The 22,193-nt window shown below is 26.6% G+C and overlaps 1 protein-coding gene across 14 annotated transcripts in view; it reads right to left on the minus strand.

Moving 5' to 3' along the window:
• Positions 1-18,870, minus strand: part of LOC107443091 (mitogen-activated protein kinase kinase kinase 15) — a 58,453-nt gene extending 39,583 nt beyond the window's left edge. For 6 of the 14 annotated variants that reach the window (XM_071186823.1, XM_043054122.2, XM_071186822.1 and 3 more), the window contains exons 1-13: positions 18,528-18,833; positions 12,188-12,282; positions 11,388-11,513; positions 8,388-8,564; positions 8,198-8,308; positions 6,115-6,290; positions 5,653-5,728; positions 4,940-5,032; positions 4,519-4,625; positions 2,970-3,140; positions 1,594-1,866; positions 1,396-1,510; positions 168-239 (exon numbers count right to left, since the gene is read on the minus strand). In XM_071186823.1, the coding sequence (XP_071042924.1) occupies positions 168-239; positions 1,396-1,510; positions 1,594-1,866; positions 2,970-3,140; positions 4,519-4,625; positions 4,940-5,032; positions 5,653-5,728; positions 6,115-6,290; positions 8,198-8,308; positions 8,388-8,564; positions 11,388-11,471 (1,455 nt within the window). In that variant the 5' untranslated portion in view covers positions 11,472-11,513; positions 12,188-12,282; positions 18,528-18,833. Of the gene's footprint in view, positions 1-167; positions 240-1,395; positions 1,511-1,593; positions 1,867-2,969; positions 3,141-4,518; positions 4,626-4,939; positions 5,033-5,652; positions 5,729-6,114; positions 6,291-8,197; positions 8,309-8,387; positions 8,565-11,387; positions 11,514-12,187; positions 12,283-18,527 lie in introns of all 14 variants that reach the window. The other 8 variants (XM_071186825.1, XM_071186820.1, XM_043054124.2 and 5 more) reach the window with 4 other exon arrangements.
• Positions 18,871-22,193: the final 3,323 nt, after the last annotated feature.

Genomic DNA, 22,193 nt, shown 5'->3' on the forward strand with positions numbered 1-22,193 from the left:
CAGCTTCCCCTTACCCCCCAATTTTTTAGACATTCACTTTCTAATTTTATTCAGTGGAAGAGCAGTAGATTAAAAAACTAATTTAACCTTGGCAATTGTTTTTAATAAGAATTAAAAAAAAAAATTTCTTAAGAAATTCTCCACTTTTCAAAACCTCAATTACTCACGGGAAATCTAATACAATCTTCAATTTCTTCAGAATAAGCTGCAATAAAATATTCCAACCAAAAGTTAAAGACCTGCAAAAAAAAAAAAAANAAAAAAAAAAAAAAAAAAAAAAAAAAAAAATTATCAAAATGAAATGCTTACATCAAAAAAATTCATTACATTTTCATATTTTCAAAAAACTGGAACATGTATTGGAGTAAAACTTTGTCTTTATTGAAAGATAATTTAAAAGTTACAGTTTTTCTAAACATAAGAATGAAGTTAGATAAATTTAAAGGCTAGAAACATTCAAGGTAAGATATAACATTAAAAGAAAATTTATTTTAGGTCATATATTACGAATATATATTTAAGGTTACTGGTAAGAAACATTAGAATACGGTTAAATACATTTATACAATTGTCAAAAAATGCAGACATTACCAGAAATAAATATTTATTTGTTTGAAAGTTCCAATACTAACAACTAGCCAAAGAAGCTAAGCAATGGAACAGCACAAATCTATGCCGAATATGTATGGCTACTGTGAAGGCTGTAGAGTTCTCTAAGCGTAGAAACAACGAAAGAAAATATTGTTGCATCATCACTGATTCAATGATGATGCAATAATATTCTGACACTGAAGCATGACCATGAAAAATTAGATATTGGAAAGAAATTTTAATTTTGGTAGAGGAGTCATTATTAAGTGGAAGAATAGCAGGTATGAATAAGAAAGGTTCTGCTAGGCTGCGAAAGGTCAGAATTAGTTACTATAAGTGACATACATTAAGGAAGGTTAGGTACTGAAATAAAAAATAGGATAATACAATAAAAGGTATGATAATTATAAAAAGATTTAGGCCCTAAATTAAAATAAGAACAATGTGATTTTTTTGTTGAAAAAATTATTAATAAACAGAACTTCAGTTAAACAATTAACATAACTTGTTGTACATTGATTGAAGTCAGAGTAAACAAGAGAGTGGAAAGGATCATAGAAACATGGAGCTAGCTTTCTGATTGTTTGTGTTTTGGAATGAATCTCTTCTGATTGTCACTGCTGCTGGTCAAAACTCCTTTTAAAATAAACTTCAGTTTCATAATCCTTATCTCAGTTTTTGATTTATTGTGACTGAACTCTTTTTGCTCTTGATCTCCTCATTTTACAATGTTCAAGATTATCAAGTTGAAACAGCTTGATCAAAAAATTGATTTAAAATATAAACAATGAAAAAAATCCTTACAGAATTAATGATATAGCGTAAAAATACCTTCTCCTCTGCAGATAATTCAATATTTTCAGGTTTTCTACGAAATCTATTTATTAATTCAATGTTTCCAATTGTAGACTTCAAATACCTAAAATAATAAAAATAAATTAATTTATTGTCACAAAAAATATACACCGAAATTGCATCCTGTGACCAAATTTTTTTAATTACCAGTTTGGTGGTTTCAAGTCAAACATGCACATTGCTGCTTGAGTAGCTTTAGAATAGTCCTCAGCCAGCACACTAATTTCAAAAAAGGTAGCCACACCCCAATAATCTTTCAGGGAATTTAAACTGCCTTTTCGTCCAATTAGATTATTTAACACACGGCCTATATCTTGCAACTCAGTAGATTTTGAAAAATCGTTTCCAGCTATAACTAATAGAGTGGCAAGATTTATACCAGCATATTCATTTGGTTGAACGTCAAAGCCCTTTCGATACCTAAAAAAGTAATTTGGATATAATGAAATTGAAATTTCAAAAATTACTCTCAAATGATAATAGCTTTAAACAGTTGGGAACAAATAAGTAACAAGAGATTAAATCATGCAGAAACTTCTGTATGCCTAGTAAATAAATTGCTTTAAAAATTTAGACTATCACAATATTAATACCTATTTTTTAAAGAATTAATAGGATACATTCATTGAAACTATTATTGAAAATTTATGTGAAAAACATAAAGACTAATCATTCATAAATGACAGCATTTAAAGCCAAATCATGAATAGCCGAATCATGAATCAACCATCAATATCTGAAGTAGGTAAATAAAAAATATTGGACATAAGGGATAATACGTTGTATAGATTTAATTGATTTTTTTAAAAAAGAAAATAATTGACAAGATTTTGATTAAATCTACATTTTCATTGATTAAAAAGTTAAAAAAAAAAACATTTCTCTTTTAGTAGGAAATACTTTCTTTCAGGTACGTGGTTGCTTACTTGTTTGTTTGCTCTGTTAAGTTATTAATGGTACCAATTTTGAAAAATGCAATTAAATTTGTTTTGGCACCTAAAAAACGTCAAAAATATTTTGACTAGCCCCTTTGCGCTACAGTATATTTCCTTAGGTAATATACTTTTAAAATATGACATAAAAAAACTATGATATAAGTAGAACAATTAAGAAATTTTTTTTAATAAAGTAATTTTAATAAAAAGCAAAGAAAAAGCAATGCAATATTAGAATTCTAATAACTTAAATTCAGCACTTTACCAAAATATAAATTATTTAAACAATATTTTAATTTTTACTTACAAGATACTACTGATTAGATATGTAAACTTAATTTTTTTAATACCAATGTAAATAATGAATATTAAACCTCTAGGCTATTGGAGCGTTATCAATGACACTTTTGTCAAATTTTAATCAGAGCAATGTTTAAAATAGCTATCAAAAATTCGAAATTTTTAATGCTTTAATGTGCATTCGGAAAGAACTCTCTGTCCACAAGTCACACCTCAAGATTTCCAAAATCCCTACACAAGAGTCAAATACTAAATATAATCTAAATTATGAATAGGAGCAAAACATACCATTTTATAGCTTTATTTAAACTTTCCATGTCAGTGTAATTAGATTCTACAAACTTATCTTTGTAAATTCTACCACAAAGACAAAGCATATCTGGAACTTCATTTTCTTTTTTCTCTAAAGATTTTTTGATAACATCCAAGGCTTTTTCTCTATCACCTTCTTTGTTCCTCCTGAAATTAAGGAAGATAATTAAGGTAAAGTGAAATAAAAGCAAAATTATTAAAAGTTTTTTTTTCATCCAAAAGTAATACATTTAATGTGTTAGAATATGGAGTTTTTATGGAGAAGCATTATTTTTAAAAATAATTTTATAGGGTATTACTTATTCTAAAAATATATTTAGGAGTGAATTAAATTTTTCTTGTACTTTTGTAGTTGATTTATAGCTTAATTAAAGTGAAGGTTAAGTATTTATTATGACTAATTACACATGGAACATGTAATTAGTCATAATAAATACGTAACCTTTACTTTAATTAAGCTAAAAATTATTATTATTATTATTATTTGACATAGCATTTGAACCATGGACTTTTTTACAGGGTTTATTTACATTCACAATTTCTAAAAAATAATAATAATCCTTGAGATCTCTAAATTTTCCAGATTGATGATTCTAAGTAGTACATGCAGTATATAAATTAAGAACACAGATAGTATATGAATTATTATTGGTAGATAAAAAGTAACACTAAAAGACCAGTACAAAATAAACCATATCAGTACAAACAAGTACAAAATATACTGTATCAATACAAAACCAGTATCTCCTTTATAATATCAAGTAACTTTATACAACAGCATGACATTCACAGATATCAGTACACCACTTGTATTTTAAATAATTCCGAACAGATAAATCCATGAAAACAATTTCTACAGCACTATTGCATTAAAAAAAATAATAACCGGTATCAGCTGGTAAATATTACCTCATATCAAAATTTATTTAAATTTGTAATCAAGTTCAATACTTTTTCCAAGCTTTCAAGACTTTCCGAATACAAGATTAAACAAAACACAGTAAATATACCGTTCAACATTTTTTACAAAAGTAATTTGTTCAGTGATCCTTCAACTCACCATTTTAAAATAATCTATTTAATTAATGTACTCTTAATTGGAAATAAATTATTTTTAAAATCAGATAAATCAATTACAGTGAAAATTTGTCTGAACCATGTCAAATTAATGGATGGTCCGTAAGTTTGAATTATTGATTTTTACTATTTTAACTAACATTAATGATTAAAAAAAAGATGGATCAAAAATCTAACTCTCTTGATTCTCTAAATCATTGATTTGAATTTCTATTCATAGATAATTAGATGTTCTGTTGATATGCAAAAATCTAGAATATCAGATTAAAAAGCAAAGGACATAATATTAGTACAAAATATTATAACATTAATATATATAAATCAGGAATATATAATATTAATATTTATAAATTAGGAATATCAGGACAACTAAAAAGGAATAAAATCAAGTTTGAAACAAACTAATAAGATAAAAGTAATAAGCATTAAAATAAACAAAAAAACAAACCTATTCAGAGCGAATGCATGTAAGTGTTGTATGGCAGGAGTAAATGTAAACTTTAAGTTTGGAATTGTCATTAAGTCATCCACTAGTTTTACCATGGCATCATAATCCTAAAAATTGAAACGTCTAAGGTTCAGGAACTTAATAAACTTCCTTGCATTAAATATTATTAAATTAATTCATCACTATTGGTAATTACACACACATATATATATGTATATACAATAAAATAATAATATTCCCAGAATTGAATTTTAAATCAAAAATGAAATATTATTACTACATTTAAAAATAATCAGCATTAATATGAAATATTCTAAAATGAAATTTTATCTCAATTAATGAAAAAGTAAAAAAAAAAAAAGCATAAGTAATCATTTCAAGTAAAAAAGATTTCTGTTAAAAAAGAGGAGAAAATACTAACTTGAACTTCCCGGAAAGATATCAACATATTAAGAACAACATCTCCAGATATTATATTGGGATCATCAAGACGCTTACGCATGTTCCTAAGAACCTGAAAAAAATTCATTTCTTTTTTTAAACTTGAATTAAGAGTAACTCTTTCACAACAAAATGAATTGAAAACTTAAGATATCATTGAGTCAAATAAATATGAATAAAATAGATTTATCTCGAGCGATAGAATATTTATTTGTAATATTAACAGAAGCTTATAAAATTCAATCAATATAGTAAATAATGCTTTTTTTTATAAGTTAAATTTAAATACATGGTAAGCATTAGTTAGGACAAGAGTAAAATTTTTATGATTGATAAAACTATACCAGTTAATTTTTAGAAACCTAAATCATTATAAACTAACATCTTTTAAATTAGAGGTTCCTTTCTTATACATGCGAAAAATTCCAGAGTTCATTTTAAGTTTTGGCTTTGCAACTGTCAAATTTTAATCCAATTTTTTGATAGTAAATAAATGGTTGCATTTTTGTATAACATTGCAACACATCTTTTTCTGACTCTGCTAATGCAATGATACTCAATACTTCAAAATACTATAATTAACTTGAAAATTAAATTATTTTGTCTTTGTCATAGATTTGAAAAAAAAAAGCAAAATTATGTATTTTAGTTCAGTTTAGTTTAGTTGTTGTAAATTATAAAAACAAAGCAAACCTTGGAAAGCTCTTCTCCTGTATGAGTTTCCCTTGCTTTGCGCAAATCTGATAAGAATTTTTCTTTCATATGAGCTCTAAAAATAAATGAACAATAATTATAATTTCTTCAACAAAAATTTGATATGAAAGCACTTTAAAATTTTCTGTGTAAGATTTTGGATGAAGAAATTTTTTTAAACATTGGAAACAAATAAAATTTTCAAAGAAAAGAATTTAATATAAGTTATTACATTTCTGTAAACAAAATTTACAAAACAGAAAATATTTAAATTCAAATATTAACAGACTTTTTTTCTCGTTCAAAGTTGCTTTTCAATTTAAGTTTAATCTAGTTCAATTCAAAATTATTGTTTTCGTATCTAGAATAATATTTTATCAAGAATATTTTTTAACTTCACTTATTTCTAAATCGTTATTATTCTAAAACACACTTTACGAAATTTATTTTATTAATACTTACTTGGATTGCACTTCAACTTCCTGCAAACTTCTCTTCAACCGACAGTTTAGTAGTATTTTAGACTCAATGGAGTCATCAGTAACATGCCTTAGACCTGCTGAATCTATTGCAACACACTGACTAGAATCGTTTAGTTTGTATAAAAGAAGAGTATAATTGGAAGTGGTGCATGATAACTGAAATATAGCACACATAGATTAGAGAAAACAAAATCATATTTATAATCAGTAAAAATAAATGACTACAAAAATTCAAATGAATAACATAATGTGCTCGTTGCACTAACTGGAATGCTAAGGTGAAAATATATTCAAAAATAAATATGGTGTCTTGCCCAGAGGAGTCTATGACTTTTGCACATCAAGTTTAACAAGTATCTTATTTCAAGCCTCAGTTGGTTGTCGCCAAAATTTGATAGCAATTTAAGCACAAGAACTTAAAATAAAATAAATCCTCCATTGTTCAAAAACTTAATTAATATAATTATAAAAGAGTATAGGTGGAAATGGTGCAGGGTAACTGAAATATAACACACATGGATCAGAAAAAACAAAAGACACATAATGACATTAACATTTAAGATCAAAAATAAATAAATGACTAAAAATATGAAAAATAATTCGAACAAAGTAGAATCATGTATATAAAAGTGGGCACTTAAATTATATATTTATTTTTATTTTCAAAGTATAGTACAACCTCAACTATCCGAAACCCTTATCTGAACATTTCTATTAAATAGAGAAGATTTAAAAGAGTTTTTCTTATCTGTTTTTTTTTTTAAACAGAATCCATTTTTTTTTCTTTTCTCAATTTCAATAATAAAACTATTGTAATTCATTACCTTTATTATTCCATTCATTATACCTTCAAAATAAAAAATAATTTGAATTTCCTGACTACAATGAATTGATCCTTTTTGTTTTGTTAAATAAATCTGAAAGTTATAATTTTTATCCTGTTGCTATTTTTATTAAAACTAATGCAATTTAGTTTAATTATCATTGATTTCCTTTTTGAAGCAAATTAGATATCTGAGCAAAAATAGAGTAGCTACATCCCAAAATTATTCACATATATTCAAATGAAATAAACAGAAATACTTACTAAGAAACATAAATCAATGAAATAAGCAACCTTTTAAAATATACAGTTAGTTACAAAAAACACAGCTGTAACTTTACCTGTGGACAACAGTGAAAATAAATTTTAATATATCTCTATATCATATCTGTTAGACAAAATGATATTAATTAAAGGGTCATATTACTTTAAATAGTATAGAGCAGTGTTCCCCAACCCCCGGATCAAATGATACCGGGCCCGCCCATTTCATTGATACTGAATTTAAATTCCTAGGTTCATACCACAAATCAAAAATATTTGTGCCCCATTAAAATTTTACTTATTTTAAAAAAAAGGAGCCCCTGAAGGTAGTAACATAAATTTTTAATGTTTTAAAAAGAAAACTACCGCACCTTTTTTCTCTTTCAATTAGTTTTAATAAAAAAAATCAATCATCATAACTGTAAATATCATAAATAAAACACGAAAGCGCGGCTCGAAATTTACATTGGAACAAATGAAGAACTTCGTGTTCTCTCACGATCGCGACTCCTTGCTTTAACGTTCTAGTAAGTTAAAATATTAAATCACTTTATATTTATTTTTTGGTGTAATTGTATTCTATTTTGAAGGCATGTTTGAATACAATTAAATCAAAATAATCTAAAATATTAAAAATCAAGGTCTGCCCCCCCCAGCAGGCCACTGTAAAATTGACAGGTCCGCGATGATAAAAAGGTTGGGCAACACTGTTGTAGAGCAGTATTTTTTTTAAAGAGAGCTTCAAAGTTTATTGATGAAAATAGATTTCAAATCAATGACACCTATACAATCCGAATGCTTCAATTAACTATATTAAGTTCGTCTATTTCGAATTATTTTGGATGATTTAGTTTTCAATATATTGGCAGTATTGTTTAGTCATTGTAATTAATTAAAGATATACACAGATGTGAATAATTATACATTTACAAAGATAAAGTAAAAGCAAAAAAAAAAAAAAAATCACAGTATTTACCTTTAATGGAACATTTGATGCAGGATCACAGTCATTAAACATTAAAATGTTTTGTTTCATTTCAAAGCTCTCTCGTACACCCAAATGATAAAACAATGGACTATGCTGGTCCTAAGAAAAAAATTGAATATTGTAGATAATAGGGAAAAAAAAGTACTAATGTTTGTTTTTGAAAATGGAGCTGCTTTACCATGATTGAAAGATCCACAATAGCAACATCTGCATTGTAAAACATATCGATCACATTCATCTCTCCAAAATCTAGTTTCTGAAACTCTATGTGATGACATTTACCACCCACAGCATGACAAGCTTTTTTTACTTCGTCGAAAGCTCTCTGTCGTTGATGACATTTTTCAGGGATTGTCTAAAAATTGATTTATTAATTACTATTTTAGCATTTAACACTTATTTAATATTGACTATTTCAACAGCTACTAAATTTTTTACTTTTTGAAAAATATTTACCACAGTTGTAATGAAATGAAGCAGGAATCTTTTTTTTTCATTTTTAAATTTAGCAATCACCAAATAACTTTAATAGGGTTCATTCTTGCATGGAGATACAACATTACAAAATTGTAAACAAATACAGGCAAAATCATACACAAAGATGGCTAAGTTGTCACTTTAAATATACATTTATTCTGCTCTTCATGTATTATTTTAAAGATCAGATATTAAAAATAACAAAGAAAACAGGAGTAGTACAGCCAAAAGAGATATCAACATAAAACATGACGACTTATAAGTATTTTTAAAAAATAAATGAGTATAAATATGAAAAAATATCATTCTAAGACCAAATATTGAAAATTTAAAATAGTTTACTAACTCTTAAAAAAAATTCTTTTAAAAAAAATTAAATAACATTTTTAATAATGTACAGTGCACCAAAAGAAAATCGCACCCTGAATAACTTCTGATCTAATGATCGGATCTTCATGTTCTAGGACTCAATCTTAATGGTTCCATTGGGTGACTTCAAATATGTTAATTAGTGTAGATGATATTTCAAGTTAAGAAATCAGAAACAAAAATCAACTTTATCTTAATAAACATATCTTTTTTCCCACTGATTTGGATTTCTAAACCCCTAAAATATAGAGGATAGCTGCAATCTGTGAAATATGGTCAAAATAGCTTGGTGTGGAAAGCGATCTAAAGTTTGGACCTCTTAATGTTAATTTTATTTTTTTCGTATTCCGCCATAGCTCGGAAAATTTAGGCCAACAGAAATTTTTTTACACACAATTATAAAATTCCTGTATCTAACGATAATTCAAGGGAAAAAATTACTTTCAGCATATATATATATTATTTCTTATTATTTTATTCAATAATAGTTGAAAAAATTTCGCATTGCAAAAGGTATACAATTTTTTACACGATTTGAAATAACGTAATATTACATCGTGAAATACAAAATTTGAGCAAAATCAGTTGAATAGTGCCTCAGCAACTTAATTTCAAACATACAATTTTTTTAAAATTAGATTTCTCAGTAATTATTCAACCAATTTTGTATTTTGAATGTAAAATAATGTCTTTAAAATTATGTAAAAAATTGTATACCTTATAATTCAAAATTTTTTCAATTATTATTAAATAAAATAATGAATATTTACTAAAAATTATTTTTTGTATGGAATTATCTTTGGATAAAAGAATTTTATATTTGTGAGCAAACAATTTTCACTTAAAAAGTTCTCTGGATATAGTAAAATATGAAAAATAAAATTAACATTTAGTGCTACAAACTTCGGACTGCTTTCCTGACAAAAATATTAGGACTATATTTCTCAAATTGCAACTTGTATGTCTGAGGTCAAAAATTCAAATTCGTCCAAAAAAAAAAGTTTATTTATTCCGAGAAAGTACCTCCTTTTCTACTGTGTCTCCTTTTGTTACCTAAAATATCGTCTGAACTAATTAATTAGCATATTTGAGGTCACCCCCCTGAAACACTTAGATTGAGTCCTAAAATCTGAATATCCGATCAGTAGATCAAAAGTTATTCAGAGTGGTCCATTTTTTGTTTTGTGCACTGTACAATACAGTACAGAACCCGCTATCCGGAAATAAAAAAACCAGAACGAAATCCGATACATTTTCCCGCCATTTAAAAAAAAAACTTTTTTTTCCTCATAAGATTTTTCTTTCTTTTTTGAAAGATGTTTACCTTACCATCATTTTAGAAACAATCATTAGTGTATTACTTCATCGTTTTTTCTTCTTTTTAAGATTATTTCCAAAAAGTTTTTTTTTAGTTGGGTTTAACAATAAAAAAAAAAAATGCTTTTGTATCGATTCAGAAAACCGGAAAAATCAGTTATCTGGAATAGCGATGGTCCCGATCGTTTCGGATAATCGGTTCCCTACTGTATTATTTAATTTATGACGTTTTAAATGGAAAATCATCAAAATTAAATTACAGTGAATAGTCTAAAAATATTTACTACTAGTAAGTTTGTTTCGCTTTTTGTATTTCAAGAAATTTTTAATTAGTAATTTAATAGTATTAAAAGTAAAAAAAGTAACGATTAATTATGAAAAAATAAGTTAATTAAAGTTTTCGGTTGACCTTTTAAATTAGTTTAAAATGATACAGAAGCAAATGTAAAATTTTTTTGTTGAGAATTTTAACAAAAAAATGTTGATTCTCTTTAGATAGCAAAAAGTTTTGCTTTATTAAAGTATCTACTTATATGATAGGTGTGGAATTTAGGGGTCTTTTTATAAACATTTCAAAATGTTCTAAAAACAATGAAAGATAGAAGTACTACTTTTTGCAGATCAAATATAAATTTTTATGTAAAAAATAAAACAAAAGCCTCAAACTGAGATTAATCATCAGTGTTCTATCAAAGCAAAGAAAGGAATATGACGTTTATTTGGAACTGCAGCTAAAAAGCTGTTCCTAACAAAACACAAGTGCATTCCAGTTTTAGTAGACAAGAGAAATGAACTTGTTTTCGGCGGTGGTTTTAACCCTTGCCTTTGCTCTGATGAAACTTAATTCCTGTTAATTCCAGAGTTATTTTTTTTACATAGATATATAAACGTAAATTTATCTAATTTTAAATAATATTAATTTGCTTGAGATTACATTGTCTGAAATTTCACTGAAGATAGGTAAAAAGTTAAACCATATTGAAAGTAAGATGTGCAAAATAGACAAAATACTGACCAAGTCAATTACACAAGCTACATTTATTCTAGCTTTCTGGTGAGACTGATTAGCAGCTGATGTTTGAGAATTATTTTCTTCCATTGTTATGCAAACTTTAAAGTACGCACACACATCAAAGTATGTCTAGAAAAAAATTATAATTGAATAAATTTTATATGAGATGTACCTAAAACATGTGAAGTAGTTTAGCAAATAAAACAAACTTCCAGCCAACCATTGATTATTTGTTGGACAAGACATTCAAAAACACAGGATTTACATAGTTTACTGATAGCTAAAATAAGATATATCCAGAAACAGTTACTAAGTGTAGCTATTACTTCTGACTTGTTGGAGCACTAACATGCCACTACTTATTTTATTACATAATTTGCAATGTTTTGCTTTTCTAATGCTTTGCTTTTATTTATAGTTAAATATTTTGATATCATTATAAAAAGAGACTTATTAAGAATGATCGGGGATCACTAAAACTCAAAAGAAAGGAAACAAGTCTAAAATATTACAGGATTGCTATTTATATGAGTCAATTTTTCACAAAAGTTTTAAATATTAAATGGTTCTATTTCAAAAAAAGAAACATTAGGGAGTTATTATTTTAGATAAGTACAATAGAAATTACTCGGTAGTTTATATTTTTTTAAAAATCTTTTCTTCCAAATCATTACTAAAAAAGTGCTCTAGAGTTAATATGCCTATTTAAGTTCAAAAAATAGAATAAAAATGGTACAATTAGACTGAGGAATTTAATTAGATGAGCAGTCTTATATACACAATTGAGCACAACTTTTTCTTACCTGATTAAAAAATTACTTCAACCACGACTTTCATTCCCATTTAGTCTGTTTCGTCTAACTTATATTTAAAAGCCATATTCCACTCAGCTTACGCTCTGCAAAATTAAAAAATTAATATGAATAAAAAATGAAGAGCTCAGCCAAAGACAAATATATGCAAGCAACATAAGTTGAAAAATTATTCAATATTGACGTTACAGCATAAAAAAGCTTACCCGTTGGAACACACAGTAAATATGTATACTCCCCGACGCTAAAATAATTAGTAATTCTCAATACAGTAGAGCGCCGATTATCCGAACTGCTCGGGACCGAACGTGGTTCGATTAATCATAAGGTCGGATAGTTGTTTAAAATCTAGTTTAAATTATTAATTATTATTTATGCACTAACTTCCCTTCTCACTTTTTCCAGGCTTAGGACTGGCAGTACTATCTAAAATAGTTCTGGCGTGTTTAAAAGTATTTTTTTCTTTCAATATATATTTCTTTCAATAAATATATGTTTATTATTTATCACATTTCAGCTTTTTATAATTTTTTTGTCAATTACCAGGGGTCTGTCCACGTTGAATTTACTACCGTTTAGCGGGACCTTCACAAATTCAATTTTAGGAAAACCGGTAGTTTCGCAAAGTACTTTTTCTTAAGATTTTATTTTTGTATCCTTAAGAAACGATAAATCTATATTTTTACTATGTTTTTGTGTTGATTTTTTAATATCATTTTTAATTTTTCACATATTATGTCTAAATTTTCACAAAATAGATACCTCTCGGAAAAACCTAGACAAACCCCTGATTACTGATTTTACCACATTTTTCTTAATTTTCCATTGCAAAAGAAATCCAGCAAAGACTTTTGTTTCAAAGATGTTATTTTTGGTTGTAAATAAAATATGGTCATCAAATGAAGTGGATATTATTTATTCTTCTAAATTTAGAAAAATTGTCGATAAGTTAAAAACTATTCTAAACTTAAAAAAAAAAAAAAAACGAATTCGGTCATAGTTTGGATAATTGAATGTTCAGATAATAAGGGTTTGGAAAATCCACGCTCCACTGTACTTAACATATTATTCAATATAAACATAATACAGAATATAACATAAAAAATCAATTTAAATTTCCTACCTACAATAGATAAAGAAATTGCCATAGTTGCAAACATGCAAAGAAAAAATCTAGTAGATTTTACGAAATAACATAAATGTCATGCTTACTATTATGGCAACATCAAAAATATTTTAAACACATGAATTTTCAAGACTTTTACAGTCAATAACATATAAAAACTACATTCCACTATTAAATATAAATTAACTGAAATATTTTTGATTATAATTGATATTAAATGAACTTGGAAATAGTTTGTTTTTATTATTCTACATTTATTTTTTATTTCAAATTTCAATAAAAGATATGGAAATTATATTAGATAGAATATTTTCTTCAATTATTTGAAAATAAAGCTTAGTGAAAAATCAAAACTTTTGAACATTTTCTGGGATAATTACTGATCACCAGTTTTTATAGTAAATGGGCTGTCTAAAAATAACTATACAATGGTAATTAACAAATAAAACATTAAGATCAAACAAATAAACCAAAAAGATATGTTTAAGCAGCTAATAAAACTGTTTATTTAAAATCAGGAATAAAGATTAACACTACAGCTCAGGCAGCAGCTCTCACACTGAAATTTTCATTTTCAATCATTAAAAGAAATTCACATTTTTGCTTTCTAGAAGCTTAGTATCCTTTTTAAGCTTATAATTTTTCACCATATTTATATTAGGTTAATTTATCAACTTAAAAATTGTTCTAACAATGTACACACATAAATTTAAGACAGAAGCAAGGTAAGACAAGCTAGAAATGGTGCATATCAGAACACATTTTTTTTGTATACAGTTAAAAACAAATTTTGTGATTATAGTTAAAATATATTTTATAGTTGCTCCACTTAATGAATATGAACTGTTATTTAAGAAAAGACAATTGACTATTTATCAGCTATTTTTTATACTATTTATAAGAAGAAATGACAATGATCAGGAATTACCCCAATGATCAATTTACCCCATCTGTAGGGGGCAACATTTGATATAGTTTCCTATAATCAATTATAATGTTTACAGTAGATGTGAAATAATTGAGCAAAAGCCTACACTATTTTTATATCAAAGAAAAAGAAAGTAACTCAAAATATTTATTATTAAGAGAAGGAGGAGGATCTTTGCAGAAATGTGCACATTTTGAAGCCCATCTTTGAAATGGAAAATACACAAAGCATTTTAAAATATACTTATTTTGTTAGATTAAACAAAAAACTGTTATTAAGTAAATGTAGTTATACTTTAGTAAAGTGTACAAGCATTCTTGTCCATGTCTCAAATTTAAAAAAAATATTATTTTTCTTAAATAAAACTTAGATGATCATTATTTACCCCAGAAACAGAGTGATCGTGATTACCCCAGGTCACCCTACAAAATATTTTTAAAAAAAAATAATTTTAGTTAATTTCAGTAGCTATGCTATATAAAAATGCACTTCTTAAATGCAAGCAAAACTAAATCCCATCTCTACAAATCTGATTAACTTCGTTTACATTTTCTCTACTACTACACAAAGTTAAACACTCTTATCTGCTCTTGATATATGTTAATTTGCATGTTGAGTAAAGTACAGGTTAAAATAGATTTTATGACAATTTTTGTAAAAAGGAATAAACAAAATAGTAAAAGAGAATCAGAATAAGTTTTAAGTTGGGTGTATTTTTATATTATAAAAAGCTGATAAGTAAAATAAAAAAAAACTAATCTAAATAATTCATATTTTATATTTGATTCTATAATATGCATTATTTTGAAAGTGGAAACATTAAGTATCAAGGTACCTTTTACTAAGATAACAGTATAAAGAAAATAGAATTATTAGATTAAAATTACAAAATTAGAATAAAATTACTAAATATAGAAAATCAAAAAGAAGTGCTATTAATTGAATTTACATAAAAGTTTCAGGTTGAAAATTTTTAGAGGAAATAGGGTCAAAGAAAGACTAGATTTTGTTAAATAATTTCGCACTGGGTCAAAAAGAAATTTTACATTTTATTGAGTTACTCTTAAAAGTCTGATAATTTTTTTTTACAAAAATAAGAATTCATAGGGCTTGGAAAAGAAATTTCACCCGCCCCCGAGGACGGCTTGCCCAACAATGTACCCATCCTCCTTTGAAACTAACCCGTCGCTTCTAAATAAATAAAAATATAATTGTTTCTTACTTGTTACTAACAATTATATAAATTGCACAATCAATTAGTAGTTACTAGGATTACAAATACTAGGATAACATTATATGGTAATAAAAGAAATATTAGGTTACCAATAGTAAAACCTAGTATTTCTTTAATGAAATAATTTAAATAACAAAGGTCAAATTATCTGTCAATTATCATGTCAATTTATCCGACGATACTGCATTTTTTAAATGAATCAAATACGATGTTTGCCAGTTCCCCAATCAAGCCAATGATTTACATAGGTTTCTGCACAGAAATCTGAAAGAGGTTTTTCATTTAGGTAGATGTTCATAATTGCGGTTGACGCTTCTTGTTTAAGACCAGCACGTAATGTGTCTTTTTGTTAAGTTCATTGCTGAAAAGCCCCTTTCAACCGTTGCAGTACTCCCAGACAGAGAAAACCTAAATTCCACCATGCGCAGTATGTTGCTGTANATCCTTTCGAGATTAGAGGGTCATTTTAGAAGTGAGGAGCTAGACTCTTGTAAGATAAAAAAAATTGAAAATATATCACGAACATGAACGGGAAAATGGCCGTCCGAGCGGACGTTGGATTGTAGAAATTTGTTGTCCGCGGGGAATTTTTGATCCCCGAGAGCGGACGGTTTTTCGAGCCCTGAGAATTCGTCAATCTAATTTTTTTTTTAAAATTAAATTTGCATTTGATATAAGTATTATTGTTATCAGTATCTAAACACTTTATACAGTAGGGAACTGATCATCCGGAACGATCGGGACCACCGCTATTCTGGATAACCGATTTTTCCGGTTTTCTGAATCGATACAAAAAGTAGTTTTTTTTTATTGTTAAACCCAACTAAAAAATATATATATACTTGGAAATAATCTTAAAAAGAAGAAAAAATGATGTAGTAATACACTAATGATTATTTCCAAAATGATGGTAAGGTAAACATTTTTCAAAAAAGAAAGAAAAATCCTAAAATCTTATGAGGAAAAAAACTTTTTTTAAAAATTATGGCAGGAAAATGTATTGAATTTCTTTCCGGTTTTTTGATTTCCGGATAACGGGTTCTGTACTGTACTAATTATAAACTATAAGTTAGTAAAAATTTTAAATTTAGAGACTTAGTAATTTCACGTAAAATATGACAGTTTAAGTTTCTGATCTAAATGCATTTCTTACACACAATTAAAACAAAAACACATAATTTAATAACTACATATAAATTACATTCAAACACTTATAACTACATTTAAACACTGATTACAACACCAAGTTTATGGTCGCCTATCCTGGTTGCTCTAACTGGAACGCTAAGGTATAAATATAATGGCTTGCCAAGAGGTAGCTATGAATTTTACACAACAAGTTAGTCAATTATGTTAAATATTTCTTGCAATCCACAATTGGTTGTAACCAAAATTTAATGACCATTTCGGCAAAATATCATTAAAGGAAATTAATCCTACCTTAATCAAAAACATAATAAACTTTAAAATTACCTACGATAAAGAGAAAATATGGAATTATTTACAAATAATATTTATGCTAACTAAAGCATAATACCTAAAAAAAACAAAAATTTTAGAATAAATAGATTTTAATTATATAAATACCAAAACAATATTAAATTATAAACTACCAATACACTACACGTTACCAAAACTACAGAATTGAAATGTCAACAATATATTCCAATTATGATTTTGACTTGAATATAAAATGTTTTTTTTTTTTAAGTTAAGATATTTTTGAATCCATAATTTTGAATAATAATAGATAATGAATTCATAACATATTCTTTAATATGAAAATAGAGAACACTGAATTTATTTTTTAAAAAAGGAAAATTTTCAAAAAGAAGAAGTCTGTAATTGGAATTCTATAAATAGGGCTTACTTCATTCTTTATTCAAATTCTCAAGTAAACATTATACCAAATTTTTTTTTTATTTTCTTAAGATTTTAATAAGAAACTTTCTACATTTTAGGGAATTATCGTAAATGTGTAAGAAAAAAAAAAAAAAACTGGAGAGTAGTAGCTATGCAAATTATATATAAACTGCAATTCATCAAAAATTTTGTAATTCTATATTGGTACTGGTTCACATCACCTGAATTGCCTGATTTTAAAATTAATGCACAAATTTGAAAAAATGCATATAGTGGGTTGCTTTGAGTTAAATAAGTTAAAATTTAGAAAAATTTAACACATTCTATGATGTTTATTTTAAACAGTGTGCGACCAACTTGTTATGGCTAAAACTTGGCCACCATTTTGATAAACGTATGGATAAGTAAACTTTGTCCTCTATTTCCCAAAATTTTTGGGCAAAGAGGATAAAGTGACACTTATTAACAATGTTATAACAACAGTCAAAATGAAATTCATAAATAGAAAAATTAATGCAGAGTGACATTTAATCATCGCATAAAAACATTTAAAATGAATCCAACCTTCCTAATATATTTTTTTCTTCCCAACAGTGGGTGCTTAATTTATCTCCAATACCTTGCAACTAATATATTTAATTAAAATATAGTTGTTAATGCCAATAATATAGTTCTCATTCATAAAATATCTAACACTAAATAAATACCTTAAATAATTGAAATTGTATTTATTTTTAATGCCCATAAATTTAATAAAAAAATATAGCACAACAGGGGAAGGAATTGGGCATAAAAATGAAATTATCTATATTTAAAAAACTAACAACTAATATTGAAAGTAAGTTATCTTAATGAAATAAAAAAAATTTTCTTAGAAAATATTGCATCCGAAACCTAAAAAGGAGAATATTAATTTATTTAACGCTAAGCATTAATTCCTTTTGAAGTTTTCCTCATGACAAAAATTTTATAATTATCATTTTTCACAGTACTAAAAGCAAATAAAATTTAAATAAAGCCCACAAAAATCATTTCATTTTATTTATATATCAAATTATTAAAACCACTAGATAGATATAATTTCTTTTCTTCCATAAATAAGAGGATAAAAAATACATAAATAAGTAGTATTTTCTTTTTTTGAAAATAAATTAAGTTTGCTTCTTTAAAATAAACTCACATTCCAAAAAAACAACTCCTGTCATGCTATTTATTTTTGAGAAGAGCCCGTTTCTTTAACAGGTTTCATTAATTTATACACAGAAAAGCTTACTAAAACACCATGTTTATCAATAAAAATTGACTAATCGATCAGTGCTAATAAGTCTGTCTCGGTTTATTGGTCAAAACTTTTCAGACGTCACTTTCATAACAACTTTTACCTTCTAATCTGGGGTTTTGTATAAACAATGTTAAAAGTGTTGAGTTTCCTTTTGGCTCTGATTCACAAAGTATAAGTGCAATTTTGTCGTTTGTAGATGGTCCCTAATCGTTATGACAGAAAAATTACGACGGTTACAATCAACTTAGATTCGATAAAATATTTCCAATAATTCTCAGAAATATCCAGTAAGGAAGAAAATGAATGTATATGATTCGATTCGTTCAAAAATCACAGTACTATAAATTAATTTCAATGACTACATGCATTAAATATCTCAATTTAAATAAGCATAGGAAGATACGAGCAGAAATAGACAGCAAAATACGTACAATACAAAATCGATGATTGCGTGCGTTTGTTTTAAAAATGTACACAAGTAAAAGACATTTAAAATAGCACTTAAATTTTGTTTTCTTTAATTTATATTCTTTCAATGAGTGTTAAATATATTTATTGATTATGAGATTTTATACATCCATTACTTCCTGTATACGCTATGATATCTAAGCAGTGTAGACATAGGCAATGAATAAAATAACTCATTGACGTAAATGACAAAATGTATATCTGTAAGAGCAATTATTTAAGATCGTTTCTAGATTGTGGATTTTATTCATATAAATCTATTTATTTCATATTGAAGAAAAATCTTTTTGACATTTGTGTCAGGAAAATATCTATATTATTAAACACTGTCTTGAATTTATAAATTTATTGGATATATGAAGTGCCTGCTATCATATATCCAAAGAAAAAAATACTAGCGTTTATTCAATTTATGCGTTAATAAAAAAAGTATTCATGCAGTTTGTGTTAAAGGTTCATTCACTATTTATACTTATTGTATTGTCACCTTCTTGCTATCAATGTAAATCACTTCTTAGTGTGCATTATTAAATCATTAATCGATAACATACTCTAATCTTTTATGCAGTTAGTACCTCTTAATCTTTTATACAGCTTTGTTAATGAAAAATCTTGGGGTCGGATAGCCTGGGTGGTAGTACACTGAGCTCATGTCAACGAGATCGTGGGTTTGATCCCCGCTGGCCGAAGACTCCCCGTGTAGTGAATGGTGACTGATGCACGTTAAATCTGTAAGGTCACAAAGTCCTCGATGTTCCCATAACAAATCAATACCTCTGTGGGTATACTGATCCAGGGGCTCCTTTGTCCTCTGGATTTGGATCAAGTTGAACATTGGTAGTCGTAAACCCAGAATTAGGTTGTCTGTTTAACAGCAGTTATAAAATGAAAAATCTTGAGTGTGCTTAGAGTTTTTCTTAGGAATAAAAAAGGCAGCGTTGTTCCTCTCTGAAAAGGGCACTCACTTAACACCGTAAAATGTATCAAAATGTGTAATATTATGTATTAATTGAATTTTATCTTCAACAATTTTTTAAATTACCCTCTTGTACTGTGTTTTTGTGTACATTTAAAAAAGTAATTCTCTCTCATTATCAACATAAGAGAAAATTTTGTAGTTGATAAAAATAATTAAAGGCATGCTAAAAGGCAATCTCTGTGCATATATATTTTTTTAATAAAAGTAAACTGAAAAAAAAAATGATTAATTGATAAGCCGCTTAAAAATTTCTTCTATAATTTAAACTAAAAATTGTGAGAAAATAAGCCTATAACAGTGAATTTTTTTTTGAAGAACGAAAGCTATTTAATTAAAAAATAGTTTTAAAATCACTTAAAAATTTATTAATATCCCCCACTTGAAAAAAGATGCTTATAAAAATTTAACCAGTTGAGAATAATCCTAACAAAGTAAATATTTGTAATAGTAATCAGAATTAAGACTATAAACGTAGATAATTTTACCAGTGTGTAATAATTATTAGAACAGTGAATTAATTTTTTTCCAAATGGAATATGAATGAAAAGGCAGTGTTTTTAAGGGATGACAGCCTATTTTTACAAAGAGGGGATATTTATTAGGATCAAAGGGCAAGCATGGCGGGCTGCCCTTCAAAAGATGCGTAGGAAGAACACTGACTGTGCTGTACGTATCACAAACTTGACAATCTCATTTTTACTCTCATTATTGTTATATATTAATAGCTGATAACTCAATTCTGATTCAACATTACCCAAATTATTTGTTACACTAAATTGCAACGTTATTAAAGCAGTGCATATGGTAAAACATTTGGTCATTAATCATTATATTGTCTTTAAGCAAATAATTTTATTTTTACAGTTCGTCTGTGTTAAACATTCATACATTATTTTTTATTTTTGATTGATTTTTTATTACATGATACTTAATGATATGATAGCATATCATCATCACTTTTTAAACGTGGCATAACCTAAAAAAGCTATGATAATAACCAATATACAAACAAATCTATAAACATAGTATTAAAATTTATTTCTAATGCCACAATTAAAAAGTGAAACAGCTTTAATCATTCTTATTATTAGTAGAATATATTACAAGGATTTTTAGATTAAGAATATATTTAATAATATTGCACAATAAATTCAGTGATGTTTTTTAAGCATTTTGGCGCTTTTAGGCCGTATCGTATAGTTATTGTTATTAAATTAAATAAAGGAAACTTACTCCTTTTAAATTTAAGCAAATAATATTTTTTTATAATTAAACCATTTTAGATGTTTGTTTGATGATTTTTGTTTGATCCATTTGTTTGATGATTTTTGGTATCAGCCTACTTTGATTGTTTTTCTAACCCTTTCCTTTGGCTGCTTTCATATCGTATTTTTTGTGTGATAAAAAGTTACAAATTTGAGGAAAGGTCAAGTCCAAAATTTATTGTTATTTTTAAGTTAGTCCCATGATGGGGTGACATTGTACGATTTTAACCTAATTGTTTATTTGAATTACCCTATCCGTATTTAAGTTACTATTTACCGATGGAGATTTCCCACGGTAATTTTATTTAATCAAGGACTTTGAAATGCTCTATAAATCTAATTTTCGCCCTCTCTCTTGATTTTAATTTTGAATGACGATAAGCATCACAGCATTGTTGACAAATATTTCTGTTAAATTTGATTTGAGGCTTTCATACTATTATTTTTAGTAAAATTAGTTTAGATTTCCAGCCATATTTCTCATTTTGCAGAAAAACTTAATTCTTTTAACATTTATTACTTTTAAGAAATAAAACTAAACTAGCTCTTAAAATGCTACTCTCTTGTAACATAGATAAATTTTTTACAGTTAAGTATTTAATTGAAGATAATTTATTCAAAGGCAATATCAACATAATATAAAATCTACAACAGAGAGTGGCTTGCCGAAAATTAGAACTATTTATATTGATACGAAACCTTATTCTTGTAATGTAATCAGAGTTTTTCAACAAATTATTTTATTTCCTATAGTTATATTTATGAAGTAAGCGAAGATAGCTCCTTTGAGATACTAATATTTTATTCTACATATTTACATTTATATACAAGTTGGTTTGATTTACAAGAAGC

This window comes from Parasteatoda tepidariorum, chromosome 10, assembly GCF_043381705.1.
Source record: "Parasteatoda tepidariorum isolate YZ-2023 chromosome 10, CAS_Ptep_4.0, whole genome shotgun sequence".
Classification (NCBI taxonomy): domain Eukaryota; kingdom Metazoa; phylum Arthropoda; class Arachnida; order Araneae; family Theridiidae; genus Parasteatoda; species Parasteatoda tepidariorum.